This window comes from Papio anubis, chromosome X (assembly GCF_008728515.1).
Source record: "Papio anubis isolate 15944 chromosome X, Panubis1.0, whole genome shotgun sequence".
Taxonomy (NCBI): domain Eukaryota; kingdom Metazoa; phylum Chordata; class Mammalia; order Primates; family Cercopithecidae; genus Papio; species Papio anubis.
In genome coordinates this window covers 33,918,835-33,934,119 of record NC_044996.1, presented here as the reverse complement: position 1 = coordinate 33,934,119, position 15,285 = coordinate 33,918,835, and the positions used below count along the sequence as shown (strand labels likewise).

Sequence of the window (15,285 nt, the reverse complement as noted above, 5' to 3'; positions counted from 1 at the left end):
TAGACTACTTGGTTAATGAGAAATTATGAAACTGATTGAGAAATGGGCTTCTTGAAATTTCCTCTGTTTTCTTTTACTTCTAGCCTTTGTCTTCTTGTAAACAGTCCCCAGGGGACAAGATGCAAAACTCCAGGTTATTATGAAATGACACTTTCGAACTAAGGGAGATGAACTCCAACAATGAGGTTTCATTATCACCTGCGGACAGGACTAAGGCTGGCTGACTTGTACCTCTTGCTGTCATTTCCACATCACTTTCAAAAGGAAGAGCTCGGGAAGCAAGCCTCAGGAGAAGGGGCAGCTCCTGAGGCTGCTGTAGATTTTAACTCAATTGAACTATGAGCCATTTTCACCCAACTACATAGATTAGATAAAGTCGGTGAACTCCAAAAACACTATTCAAGCCTCAGAAAACTAATATGGGGCTCAAGGACAGTCGATTTACTCTGCTGGGTTGGCCAGCTTCCTGATGAGAGAGAGCTATCATGCATGGGGGTTGGGGTAGAACCAATAGACACAAGCCAGGGCTGCCTGGAAGCTTCCAGGCAGGAGCTGCTGTTCACTTTCTGGACTGATGCTAAACATCCCCTGAGTGGTAGGGGGCTTCTGCCAAAGGCACCTTAGGACAGGACAAACAACTTATGCAAATTGACCTTGGGGTTTGGCAGAAGTACCCAGGCAGAGAGAATTTATATATTGTCTCCTTCCCTTCTGCCCCTACTTCTTTCACCATTTCCGATCATCTCGGTGGCTGCTTTTCCCCACACATGTGATTTAGCATCTCTTGTACTTGGCACTCAAATGCCTCCTGCCTTCTAGCCGGCCTCCCCATTAAGGATATAGGACTTTTCACCAGCTAGCTACTTCTACATGAAACTCCTGCCTGCTCAATGTTCTAAAAGTACCTTGCCTTGTTAGCTTAGCCTGGAGTCTGGTTGGAAAGGAATGAGGGTGTTCATGCTCACACCTGGAATGGCTTATTGCCCATGTTTGGTGTTTGGGTGGTGGCAGAATAATTATCATAATTATCCTGCTGAAGAGGAGGCTTAATGTGCTGGTTGCAGCCCTTCTCACCTCCTGGTTTTGCAAAAAGCATTCAGCCACCAAATGCCCTAAATGAAGACAGATGTGTGATAGTTGCCCATTTGCTGCCTCTGGCTGATACTCTTCATTGAGGTCCAGAAGAGGAACAAGAACAAGACAACTGGAAGGCAAGAAAAGGTCACTAAGCCAGAGTTTGGCAACCTCTGTAATCTGAAGGGCTACCAACTATGGCGTGAAGGGGTAGAAAAGGAAATTGTTTTTTTTTTTTTTTTTTTTGAGACGGAGTCTCGCTCTGTCACCCAGGCTGGAGTACAGTGGCCGGATCTCAGCTCACTGCAAGCTCTGTCTCCCAGGTTTATGCCATTCTCCTGCCTCAGCCTCCCGAGTAGCTAGGACTACAGGCGCCCGCCACCTTATATTGAGTGTCTGCTCCATGCCAGGCCCTCTTAGGGCATGTCCATACCCATTATTTAATTTCATCCTCATGCTAACCCTGAAAGGTAAGTTACTACTATGTCCATTTGGAAGAAAAGGAAACTATCGTACAAGAAGGTAAAGTGATTTTCCAAGCTAGTTAATGGCTATACTAGGGAGAGGGGAAAGGAAAGAAATATGAGACAAAAGAGAGATGACACAAGCACATAGAGAGGGGTGAGTGAGAAGGTAGTAGGTCTTGAGAGGAAGTTCAGATTCACCTAAGCCAAAGGAACAGGGAAAGATGATGTTAAAGGGCCTCAACAATAGGACAGCTGGCTCTCACCCATCCAAGCTGTGCTAGGGTCCAAATGTGCCTTTCATTTAAGTTGGCCAATAGATATCATCATAGATTAATAAAGCCTCCTTCCTCAAAACTCTCTGGATGTCAACGAGGACTAGCCAATGTCTTAGGGCAGGTACAGTATAAGCAGAAAGATTTTCTTAAATATTCATCCAGTCTTACCCCCAAATACTTGAGTCAAATGCTGTACTGCAGGTCACCAGCAGCAGGAGGTACAGAGGGCCTGGACTCAGAAGCAAGTAGTGGTCATTAGAGGAAACTTCCAGTAAATATAATTTGAATTTTTGCCCATTGCCTTTGACTGGAGCCAATGATCAAAAACATTGGAATGTCAGGAAAATGCAAATCAAAACCGTAATGAGATACTGCTTCATACCCACTAGGATGGCTGGAATCAAAAAGTCAGATAATAATGAGAGTTGATGAGTATGTAGCAAAATCAAACCCATCAAACACTACTGGTGGGAATGTAAAATAGTGTAGACACTTTGGAAAACACTCTGGCAGTTCCTCAAACAAATAAACATACTTACTATATGATCCAGCAATTATACTCTTAGGTAGAAAGAAAATGAAAATGAAAACAAAAACATATATCCATGCATAAATTTGTACATAAATGTTTACGGTAGAATTATTCATAATAACCAAAAAGTGGAAACAACTCAAATGTACACCAACCAGTGAATGTACAAAGAAAATGTGGTACACCCACACAATGGAATACTATTAGTCCGTAAAAATGAAGTACTTGATACAACATGAATTAATCTTGAAAATATTACACTAAGTGAAAGAAGCCAGTCACAAGAGAATATATATGTTATATGATTCCATTAATACAGAATGTCTAGAATAGGGATACCTTACACAAAGAAAGTATATTAGTGGTTGCTTGGGTCTGGGGAGAATGGGGGATTATGGAGGTGAAACCTAAATTGTATGGGGTTTCTTTTCAAGATGATGAAAATCTAAAATTGACTGTGGTAATGGTTGCACATAAGTAACTGATATATACTAAATACATTAAAAATCATTGAATTATACACATTAAATGGGTGAATTGTATATGATGTGAATTATATCTCAATAAAACTATTAAAAAACATTAGGAGTGAGAGGAAGAGGGGGAAAAAAGGAAGCCATTTTAGTTCATGTTGCCATCAAAATCTACTGCAGGCTTCTTAGCCACTAGGCCTATGTTGCCATGGAGACTGCCTCAGAATGAATACTGTTTGTCAAATGGGGATAATAATGCCTGCCCTATATATATCACAGGATTACTGTGGGTCTCAAATGAGGTAATAGATGTGAAGGCACATCGAAAAGCTAAATGCACTACACAAAAACAAGGAATTATTGTTATTAAGATGGCTTCTGTTGAATACAAAATAGTATGCATACTATGATTGACTGCAACTATGCTACAAAAATAGGTATATACTTAGCAGCTAATATGGAAAAACAATAAAAATTGTCAAGTTAGGGTGGTAGAATTATGGATGTTTAAAGTTACTGGTGTGTCATTTGACTTTATAAGAAGAAAAAGATGATGAAAAAGATGGCTGATCTCAGCTAAGATCAGAAGGGATGGATCTGGTAGAGGGGCCTACATTTATATTCCTGGTCCCGAAAGAAAATCAGGCAAAGGGCCTTTCTCTGGCATCCCTTATTTTTCCCCTTGCCCAGGAATTGTTTCTTCAGATGCCATTGCACAGACTGTTTGGGTGACAGCATTGACCATAAGTCATGTGGCTTCTTGGTGCTCTCTCTCTACCCTGTTACCCCCAACACTAGTTCTAAGCAATTCCCTTGACCCTTTGCCTTCCCAAATCTTACCCACATGTCAAAGGCCTAGCTCTAGCCTTACCACCACTGAATGCCTTCTCTGACCCCTGGAATCCAAGATAAGCCACTATGGCACTGGGAGTTTGTTCCCCCAGCTTAGACCCCGTTCTCTAGATGTCTGCATGTCCATTGGTGTCTTCACCTTGACTGCCAACTCCTTGAGAAAAGGGATTGTGTCTTCTCCCTCTCATGTAACCCTCATGGCACTTAGCAAAGGGCTGAATATCCAGCACACATTCAGTGCGGCCTTGTGGTATTGTATATATAGTTTAACTCAGGACAAAAAAATACTCACAATGTGTCTGGCAGCAAAGACCCCGTCAACTATGGCACAACAAAAAGCTGCAATCACACCAAAGCTGATAAACACGATAGAAGCCACCAGCTGTAGAGGGGAATAAAACAAAAGCGTCTGTTAGCCTTCCACTCTTGCTGCCTCTGGGGACCAGGTGATCCCCAAGAGACTTCCAGCAAAACAGAACTCTAGCCTACCACCCCATGGGAATGCTCTTTTTGGTCATGCAGGATGAGTGGAAGGGAGGTAGGCAGGGGAGGCAGAGAATGGGCAACTGAAGCAATTTTTACATTTTCAAGGAAAGCTAAGAAATTCACTCTGTGAGCACCAAATGAAGAGGAGGCTTGCTGGTATCTAGCGTGCTGTCCATGAAGGAATTTGACTGCATGGCCCTTCCATCCTTGGACTCAGAAATAATGTTGGACTTTTGACATTAGGTAGTTCAATCCTCTGTTTTATTTATGTAGAAATGGAGGCACAGTGAGGGGAAGTGGTGTGCCCAGGGTCTCCATCTAGTCTGTGGAAAAGCCTGGTGCCCACCAACTCCTAGTCCAGTGTTCTTTTTACCCCCTCACACTGCTATTTGATGCTATAGTGGGCACTGATGAAGGCAATGATGATTCTGAGGTCCTGCAAAACTCTACATGACTTTCTGCAACATTGAAGAACCAGGACATTCAACTTAAGACTTATATGTCAAGGACATTTTACAAAGGATTGAAGTCTCTGATCAACTTTGTATGGTACATATTTTTTAAATTTTTAAATTTTTTTTAGAGACAGGTCTCCTATGTTGCCTAGAGTGGTCTCAAACTCCTGGGAACAGGCAATCCTCCTACCTCACCCTCCCAAAGTGCTGGAATTACAAGTGTGAGCCACCATGCACAGCCAGTATGGTACATATAAAAACTTTCAAGTAAGACAAATGTTTACTTGAACCAGGCTGCCCTATTCTCTAATTGTGTTAGATAACAGAAATTTTCCTAATAATTTGTCTACTATTACAAAGATGCTACTACAACCCAATGTGGGGGAAAATAGGAATTTCAAGGCATTTCCAGGGGGCAGGGATAGATGCTACCTGAGCCCACCATCTGCCTGTGTTGACCCTCAGAACTAGATGGAATCAGCACTTTTTTTCCCTGAGGTTTTTGGAAGAAAAGAGGGGAGATCACATGGCATTAAGTTACTCTCTATGGAGAAGGAGAAAATCAAAATCAAGGCCACCCTGGGCGCAGTGGATCATGCCTGTAATCCCAGTACTTTGGAAGGCTGGGGCAGGTGGATCACTTGAGGTCAAGAGCTCAAGACCAGCCTGACCAACATGGTAAAACCTCATCTCTAATAAAAATTAAAAAAAAATTAGCCAGGCATGGTGGCGTGCACCTGTAATCCCAGGTACTCGGGAGGCTGAGGCAGGAGAGTGGCTTGGATCCAGGAGGCGGAGGTTGCAGTGAGCTGAGATTGTGCCACTCCACTCCAGCCTGGTGACAAAGCAAGACTTCATCTCGGAAAAATAAAAATCAAGGCCACCCTAGGGTTCTCCCACCTCAACAGGCTAGGAGGAAATACTTATCTCCTTTGGGAGTTGTTCAGAAACCTCTCCTCAAAATTCTCACTTTACAGTGCTACAGAGAATTGGTAAATCATGTATGAACAATGTCATGAAATTGGCATTATTAGCTACGCTATGATCAGCTCTACAATTAAAATTCCCCCATTATTTTGAATAATTTAAGCCTAAAGTGCAAACACAACTGGCAAGGAGGGAGTCCAGGTGAAATGGAAGAAGAAAACTATTAGAACTCCCTTAAGGGTGATTTCCCACATCGCTGGGGGAAAACGTATGGTTAGAGTTCTCTGTCCCTGGAACTATTACGTTATCTGATTAAACTTGCTGTGAAATAGACCCCATTATCAAAGTTTCAGTGCCACAGAGACTGTACAGGGGGAGCCCAATCACAATCTGACCACTCACCAGGCATCTTGATTTACAACTCTATAAAACTGCAATATGCTTTCAATTCAGTCTGTATCTTCTACCCTTACCCTTGAGGAAGCCTTTTCAGACTGAACCAGGAAAGTACAAAAGCTTGCCCTTGTGGGTCCCTGTTAAGACATAGAAGCTTCACCTTCTGTTTAATGCTTGTCCTTCCTTTCAATCTTACAACATGCTTAGCTTTGAAATATGGGTAATGGAGATACTTTAGGATGGCTTTAAATTTTATTTTACCTTTTTTTTGTGCCACAAGTACATTTGCTCATGCAATCAAAGTCTGCTATATTGTAATCTCCTAAAAGGCAGGAACTCTCTGTGAAAACTTGCCCAAAAGAATATGTATCAGAGAGAAAGATGTGGGGCCACCAGTAATTCAGGGCTGTAGTAACAGAAATGGAAGCAAAAGCATTCTAGGTGAGGATCATAGCCTGACTGGATAGGCTGGAGCACTCCTTTGGGAGTAAGGAGGAAAGCAAAGGGCAAGATCCAGAATATTCTATCCCTTTGGCATAAGGAATCTAGCTAGGCCAGTGAGGGAGCATCGAGCAAGATGAGAACCAATCCCATATCACAGGGTCACAGTAAAACACATTCCCTAGAGGTTTAGGAGAAAGGGCAAAGTAGCAGTTCCTTTTATGATCAAATCACGCAAACTTAAGAAATGTGTTACTTATCCACATAAATGTTGTGCTTTTTTAGAGGAAGAATTTGACTCTATAAGGGATGAAAACTTACCATCTGCCTTTTGTTTTCAATAAGGTTTGATCCGATGATTCCAAGGAATGATCCAAAGCCGAGCTGCAAAGCAATATGGCATACATAGTATGTGGGATGACAGTCAGGCTGACCACACAATCATTCCAGTCCCTGGATATGATTCAGGATAATAGAAAAAACTGGGGTATCGATGCTAAAGCTACAAGCAGCGGTTACTTACACAAATACAACATGTACAATAAAAGTATTTTTCCCACCATTTGCCAGTTTTCCCTTGTAGCTATGAATTATACCTAAGAAGAAACTCATGTGCCCAAAAACTAAAAGTAAAGGTCAACCATAGCTTTTCAGAGCCTGCCTATTTCAATTGCAATATCTATTACCTAGCGTGTGACTGGTGAGTCAGTAAGAGACATATAATGATGAAAAGCACATGTTATATTTTTATCTTTATCTTTGTTTGAAAAAGACCTTCCACTTTGATGTATAGATCACAAAATAAAGGTTTGCAAAAGCAATTTTGATGCCTCTGGCATACCAATCCAACTCAGGAAGTACTTTAGAAATCAGGAAGCACCTTAACCCACACTAAAAAAATTTTTTTAAATCTTTTTTTTTTAAAGCCTATATTTGTGGTTGACCCACTGCAATTTATGTTAGCACTTATTCACCTCTTCTTCCATCCCTGCTTCATTTATGGACAGAAAGCATTCATTAAAGGGTGAACATAAATGGCAGTGTAAAACACTAAAAAACAATTTTCCTGTCTAAGTGGCTGGGATTATGGCTTGGTATAACAGATCTCACTGCCCTCTCAGCTCTGCTATTAGAGGACTGAGTCTGCCAGTCTTAGATGAAAATGATCACTAACCAATAGTTGTTGATGGGGATGAAAGTGGAAGAAGTAAAAAGTGGTGAGAATGGACCAATAAATCTTAACACAAGTTCAGTGATGTAGTTACTTTCCTCTTTAGCCTCACTAATGGTCTGGGTTTCCATCTGCAGCCTTACTTTGGCTCACAGGACATCTATTTCAATTTGAGACCCCCAGGCCTTGCACCTAGGTTTGAGAATCTAACAGACCCAAGGGCTGGGCAGCAGCTTAGTAGGGCAGTGTAGGGGGACTGGGTGGTTGTCTCAGACCCCAAGAATGAGAGAATGAACGGAAGAAATGAATAGAAATCTCCAGAACTCCTTGTGCAGGGCCACTCAGACAGCAATGTCTCTTGAGAAATAGATACTACAGTGCATGAGGGTAATATCCAAGACTACTGAGAACATCCTCATTCAACAGTCAAGCTATGCCTGTCTCCCGCCTGGTCTTATTTCAGATATAATTAAAATATGCTGTCATAAAATATACTGATTAAAACGTAGTTATCACACTAGCCTGGCTTCCAACCCCAGCTCTTCTATGTCTGTGTAACCTTGAACAAACTGGTTAAGCTCTCTAAACCTCAATTTCCTTATATTGTAAAAATAGGAACCACAGTAGTGACTACCTTATAGGGCTTTTGTGAGAATTAACCAGGATGATACATTCAAAGAACTTTGCACAGCACCTGGTACACAGTAAGTACTCAGTAAATATTACTTTGTTCTAGTGATTATTATTATTATTATTTTTAAAGTCATTTAACTTTTGAACCACTCTAACCCAATTTGAGCTGGAAAATCCTGTAATTTTTTATAATGTGCTCTATTTTGTGCTAAGAGAGTTTCCTTGTTCTATCTTGTCTCCCCCTCTGATATGTTCCATGGCTTCTATTTTTTAGGAGAAAGTCCATGAATAGTCTGTGCTTTTGGCACTCTGGGCCACTTGTGGAGTTGAGAGAAATTGGGAGGCAGCTTCTTACAGGATAAATAAATCATTTTACTTAACAATTCATCAGCTTCCAAAGGTATTCACAGAATGTCTCCTGAATCGTGATAGCAGTCTTTGTCCTAAGACAGGAAGCAAAAACACTCACCCCCGCTCGCCAACCCCACTATTCCTCATACTCTCTCATGGCAAATAACTCTCTGATAGCAGTGACCAGAAGAGGTGGGTGGAAGTCTTGTGGAATTGTCTGGAAAGACAAGGCACTCCAGAACTGAAAATCCCAGGCCAGTCAGTTACTTCATCCAGTTCTCTCCCCTTCCCCTCTATTCTATTCTATTCCACTCCAATGCATTCAGTTTTCTGACATTAACTACTAGCTTTATGTCAGATGAATAAGACGTGGCTACTGTCCTCCAAGAGCTCACAGTCTAGTAAGGAAGAGACAGACTGGGTTAAGGACCACAGACCAGGTAAAAACAAAGTGCTATAGGAGCAGGGAATAATTTGTGCAGCCAGGAATATAATATATTCTTGGCTCTGCCCTTGGCCCAATTCCTTAACCACTCTGTGCTTTGGTTTCATCATCTATAAAATGGAAATCATAATAGAGCCTGCCATACAGGGTTGCTTTGAAGATTATATGAGATGAAGTATGTAGTGTGATTTGCATAAGGTAGGCTGCTAAATAAATGGTAGTTCTAAGGTTTCATAGAGAAGGAGACATTTTTATATGGGTTCAAAAGATGGATTAGAGCTCAGCAGGCAGGAACTAATATGTATTGAGTCATGGCTGGAAGAATTCACTTACCTGGATGATAGGTTAATGAACTCACCAGTGTTGCTAAAGCAATCTTCCATTTCATAAGCATTTTAAGTTAAAGAAGTACTTGCCCCCTAGTTTGGTCACATGAATATGTCGGAGTGTGGTGGAATTGATATCATTCCCATTTGATAGACAGGAAAATGAAGGCACAGAGAATTGTAAGGATGTATGTCCTCTTATGGCAAGTTAATGGTAGGTCTGGGACTAGTCCTCGGGTTCCCTGAATAACAACTTGCGTTCTTTTAGCCACACCTTGCTGTGTTTGTGGCCAGTGTTAGTAGAATAGTGACCTCCAAGTAACAAGGACCTAATTGTTGCTCCCTAGAGAAGAAGTTCCCTGCAAGGATGGGGTGAGAAGTCTTATTTGTGGAAGAGCTGAGGGGTTGAAAATAAAGAAGGGAAAACCAACAGTTTCCTTAAAATGGACAGCTGCTTCTAAACAATTGCTTGCTCCCCTGAGACCTCAGAAAGGTAAGCTCTGTGGTCTCCCCTCAAGAGCTTCATGGAATCATGTAATGTTCAGACCTTTGGACCTCCATCTTGATTCCCCATTACCTGAACAAATAACTAGTTTGCTTTGTTTTGGCTGCCCTCCACTTGTGGGGAAAAAAAAAGGACAGATGATTAGATATCAAAGTCAGATTCAAGGGCTTTTTTGAGGCTGGACTCTTGTCACCTATGCCTATTCCCATTCACTGTCCCAGACATCTAGGACTAAGGCTAAAAATATTAGTCATTAGGTAAATATTAATTGGACATCTACTCTGGCTGGCACTGTATTCGATCTGTGATTTGGAGGCCAGGAGGTGGGATGGGGTATGATCAAGACCACTCAAGCTAAAGGTATGATCAAAACCACTCAGGCTAAAGGAGCTCATACTATAATCAGGTAAACCAGTCCACAACCCCTTTCCGTAATATTGAAATCCACAAAGCTCTTAAAACCAAAAAGTTTTTTTTTTTTTTCTTGAATGTAACTAACTTGGTGGCAAAACCTGATCTTGAACTGATGTGAGGTTATATTATCATCTTTTTAAAAAATATTATCATCTTTATCTCACTTAGTGTAAAAATCCATCTTTTATTATAGAAACACGAGGTGCTTGATTATGGGGTGCTTCTCAAGGCTCTACTTGATTGTTAGATAATATGTGGTATATGTACTGTATACTTTTTCTAAAATAAAAAGCCTAAATTCTGAATCCCATCTGACCCAAGGGTTCAGAGAAGGGATTGAGGACCTATATAAACAAAGCTAAATGAGAATATAGCCCCAACAGACGCCACAAAGCAGGACATAAGTATTTTCCAGCAACCATGAATAGGAGGAATATATGGTAGGGAGTTCAAAGATGGTAGACACCACTGTGGACCCCAGTATCTGAGAAATGTTTCTGCTGTGTCTTTAAGTTAGGATAGAACAGAGCACTGAGAGAGAGAGAGAGAGAGAGAGAGAGAGAGAGAGAGAGAGAGAGCAAGGAGGATGTTTCAGGCGCAAGGAAAAAATGTTATGATGGCCCCAAGGCAGAAAAGCCCAAGTCATGTTCAGAGGACTGTGAATTGACAATTTTGGCAAAAGAGAAGTAATGAGAGACTAGGCTGAGGGCATCTATGGAGAGCTCTGAATGACATGCCAAGGAAGCAACAGGGAGCCAATGAAGGTGAGAACCTTGTGGTATTATAAAAGTCTTACCCAGCAAATCAAGATTCAAATGTATTTATTTATTTAGAGACAGGATCTCACTCTGTCACCCAGTCTGGAGTGCAGTGGTGCAAACAAGGCTCATTCTAGCCTCGAACTCCTAGACTCAGGCAATCCTCCTGCCTAAGCTTCCTGAGTAGCTGGGACTACAGACCTGAGCCACTGTGCCTAGCTAATTCTTAATTTTTTTTATAGAGACAAAGTTTTGTTATGTTGCCCAGGCTGGAGTGCAGTGGTGTGATCCTAGCTCATTGCAGCCAGCCTCGACCTCCTGGGCTCAAGGAACCCCCTTGCCTCAGCCTCCTAAGTAGCTGGGACTACAGGTGTGCTAATTTTACCACCACACCTGGCTAAATTTAAAATTTCTTGTAGAGATGGGGGTCTCACTATGTTGCCCAGACTGGTCTCGAATGCCTGGCCTCAAATGATTTTCCTGCCTTGGCCTCCCAAAGTGATGGGATTATAGTCATGAGCCACTGTACCCAGCCCAGGTGTCATTTAAAAAATGTACTTAGTAAGTTAGGGACTTATACTTTAGAATGAACTTAGATTTTAGAACCATTTTCAAACAAGAGGTAGAAACTTTTTCACCTCTTGTTGAAAATCTTTCTGCCTAATACACAATTTACTACAAAATCCCACTATCCAGAGCTCCTTATGTTTCCTGAGCATTCATGTTAATTAAAATTTCTTTGGACTTTTCAGAGGAGTCTTTACATGTGAATCTGAGGCCACACTGACCTAAAGAAGGTTTCTGGGATATTGATTGTTTTGAATGATCCCTGTTGTCCCCATCTCCTAATATCCCACAGTAACTCTGAAATTATTTTCAATTAACTGATTCTCCTACCCACTCCCTGGGAAAGCGGGCAGAAATTCTTGCTCTTTCCTAAAAAAGACTCAGGCTAGTATGGGCCCTAATAGTATCAATACAGCAGCTGAGGAGAGGGTGCAAGAATGAAAGGCTTGTCTCACTACCCAGGGGGCCAACTCCATCTTGTGGGTTGCTTGGGAAACACATTTAGAGGCCTCTTTTTCGTGCATCTAAGGTAAGAGGAGGTGTATCGGGAAGGAGCAACCACCCTCCCCTGTCTCTTTCAGCTTCAGGTAACAAATGAAGCTCTTGGGTTTTTAGGCCTTCAGAGTAGAAAGCTCACCTGAACCCTCCTGGAATAAAATGCCTTGAATATTTGAGGACAGTAAAATTCTTAATCCAGTTTGTCTTTTTTTGGTTGGTGTTCGGTTTTTGTTTCTGTTTTTTGTTTTTTTTGTTTTTGTTTGTTTTTTTTTTGTTTTTTTTTTTTTTGAGACAGGGCCTCACTCTGTCACCCAGGTTGGAGTGAAGTGGCGCGATCTCAGCTCACTGCAACTTCCATCTCCTAGGCTCAAGCGATCTTTCCACCTTAGCCTCCCACGTAACTGGGACTACAGGCTTACACCACAGGGCCAGGCTAATTTTTTTTTTTTTTTTGTAGAGATGGGGTTTTGCCATGTTGTCTAGGCTGGTCTCAAACTCCTGGACCCAAGCGATCCGCCTGCTTCAGGCTCTCAAAATGCTGGGATTACAGGTGTGAGCCACCGCACCTGGCCGTTTTTAGTTTTTAAATTTTATTTATTTATTTATTTGAGACAGAGTCTTGCTCTGTTGCCCAGGCTGGAGCCCAGTAGGGTGGGTGATCATGGTTCACCACAGCCTTAACCTCCCGGGCTCAAGAGATTCTCTCACCTCAGCCTCTCCAGTAGCTGGAACCAGAGGTGTGCACCACCATACTTGGCTAATATTTTATATATATACTTTTTGTAGAGATGGTGTCTCACCATGTTGCCCAGGCTGGTCTTGAACTCCTGGCTTCAAGCTATCCTCCCACCTCAGCCTCCCTAAGTGCTGTGATTACAAGCATGTGCCACCGTGCCCAGCCTGGTTTTAGTTTTTTAAAACTTTACAGTTCAGCCTGTACAGACTAGCACATCTTTAAAGAGGCATGTGTGTGTATGTCTCTTAGAACGATGATACCACATTCTAGCTCAGGTAGAATAGCTAACATGCCATGAGAATGCACCTCACTGTACAAAGATATCTCATTTGGCAAAATAAAGATGCTCCCGAAAAGCTTCACATGACTTAGAATTACACAAATTGAGTTATATTTTAAGTATCTGAGATCACAATATTTAAATGATTTGCATGGTAAGTCTTCTTTTAATCTAATAACTTCTCCCTAATTTGTCTGTTTTGAAAATTTAAATTCTCATGTATTGTTAACACATTTAATCAAAGTCTAAAACAGCAGAGTTCCGAATAAGCTGAAACTGTTCCACAGTTCTATACATTAGTAATTTATATTTAAAGTGATCAATTTGACAGTGCAGAATCTCCAGATGATGCATCATGATCCTGGTTTTATTGCTAAGCATATTTTACTGTGTGTAAATTCTCCAGGTGGTTGCTAGCCCACCTGAATTAGACTCTTCCCCCCCTCCCCCCCGGGATTCTTTCCCCTCTGGTGGATTCAACATGTATTACTTTCTCAATCAAAGGTTAGTTCATGAAAAGAAAATTCAGATTGCTGGGGCCCATGCAGACCAACTGAATCAGAATCTCTTGGGCTAGGGAGTAGAGATCTGCATTTTTCACAGGTTCACCAGGTCATTCTTATTCACATCAGAGTGGGGAAACCACCGGTTTAGAGTTTCTATAGTAACTCCCTAATAACCAAGCTATTCAATTAGTGAAAGTACCCCATTCCCAGACAAATGTGGATTCTCAGGCGTTTACTGTTTCTGAGGTATGAGTCGTAATTGTATTTGTTACTACGTGATCTGACCTATAAACTCATAGATTTTTCTGCTATTCAATCTGCTATCTTTTCCCCTTTATTCTGTGTAATTAAAATGCATTTTAAAGAAACAATCTCCAGGAACTATGAGAGCACATTTTTAAAGGTTAAATCATGGGGGCACAGTATCCGTTAGGGATAGCTTTCCTATTAACACTTCCATATCAGCTCTTAGTAAACCACTCACATGCAAACACACGCCCCCACTGCTTCAACTTCCAGTGCTAACTGAACATCAGGTACTTGAATAACAGCAATCAGTCACCCTCTTTCCTTTGTTCACGTATTCCAACCTAGCTGCCCACGGTAAGATATTCCACAGAGAAGGTTCACAGCCACTGTTCATGAATAGGAATTCGTACTCTTAAATAACATGGAAAATACCTTCCCCTCACCCACAGAGACTCTGAATCTTGGCTTCAGCATTTGCTCATCAGTCAGAAATATTTTACTAATGCAGCTACCTGAAATACACAAAGTCACGCAGACCCTATAAATTGCTTTTCCAAGCCACCGAAATGCTATCTTACCCACTCTGTTCCTCCCTGCGCAACCCCCCGCCCCCGCCGGCTTCACTTGTGTTTAAAAATAAAACTCAATTCTGCTGACGACTGGTTTTCTTGCCTCACCACAGGAAGTGGACTGGGTGAGTTCTCACATCACATGTTTAACAGAGGGCACCAAACAGTGTCTGTGGGTCACCTGCCCTCAGCTGGGAGGAGCCCTGCCTGCCCCGGAGCTGTAGAGGCACTTGCCCCAGCAGCCTTCAGCTCCAGGAAGGCATAGCCTACAGCCCACGTTAGGTCCCAGCTTCTCAAGAACTATTGAGGAGGCTGACTGTGGAATGAAATCAGTGACCTAGGCAACAGGCTCCAGGCTTGGTCACTCATAGCTCTGGCTTGTCCAAGACATCATCTTTAATCTCTTCCTCTCGCTTAGCTTCTTTCTCCAATCCCCATCTCTCTCTCTCTCCCCCTCCCCTCTCTCATTTCATTTCAAAGAGAAATGAAACAAAACAACAACAAAAAATACATCTGACCTCTTTGCTGTACTAAAATACCTATTAACTGAACTGTCCTAAACTTCCTTCTGCTCTCTAGCAATTGAGGAGCCATTTAATTGATATTTAAAATATGATCTCACCTCTAGAGTTAGGTTTTTGGGTTCAATAGCAGTGTACGTAGACTCAAATGAAGTTTTGTTTTTTCTAATGCAACTAGTTTAGCAGTCTCCAAAGGGAACTGCATGCACCCTAGGGTAGATAAAAACAATCCACTGGAATACGGCTGTTTCCTATTTATTGTTTATCTAAAATAATAAGAAAGAAACCAAACATTACTAATATTTAATAAACAGACTGTCACTGGCACCCTCTGTCCGTGTGAATGTCAGGTGATCAGGTGACCTATCCTTCTGAAGG

At 41.7% G+C, this 15,285-nt stretch overlaps 1 protein-coding gene across 3 annotated transcripts in view; it reads right to left on the bottom strand.

Moving 5' to 3' along the window:
* TMEM255A (transmembrane protein 255A) overlaps positions 1–15,285 on the bottom strand; it is a 52,402-nt gene that overhangs the window by 28,939 nt on the left and 8,178 nt on the right. For all 3 annotated transcript variants that reach the window (XM_003918218.3, XM_003918217.3, XM_031660683.1), the window contains exons 3-4: positions 6,700–6,762; positions 3,966–4,055 (exon numbers count right to left, since the gene is read on the bottom strand). In XM_003918218.3, coding sequence (XP_003918267.1) covers positions 3,966–4,055; positions 6,700–6,762 — 153 coding nt within the window. The remainder of the gene's footprint in view (positions 1–3,965; positions 4,056–6,699; positions 6,763–15,285) is intronic.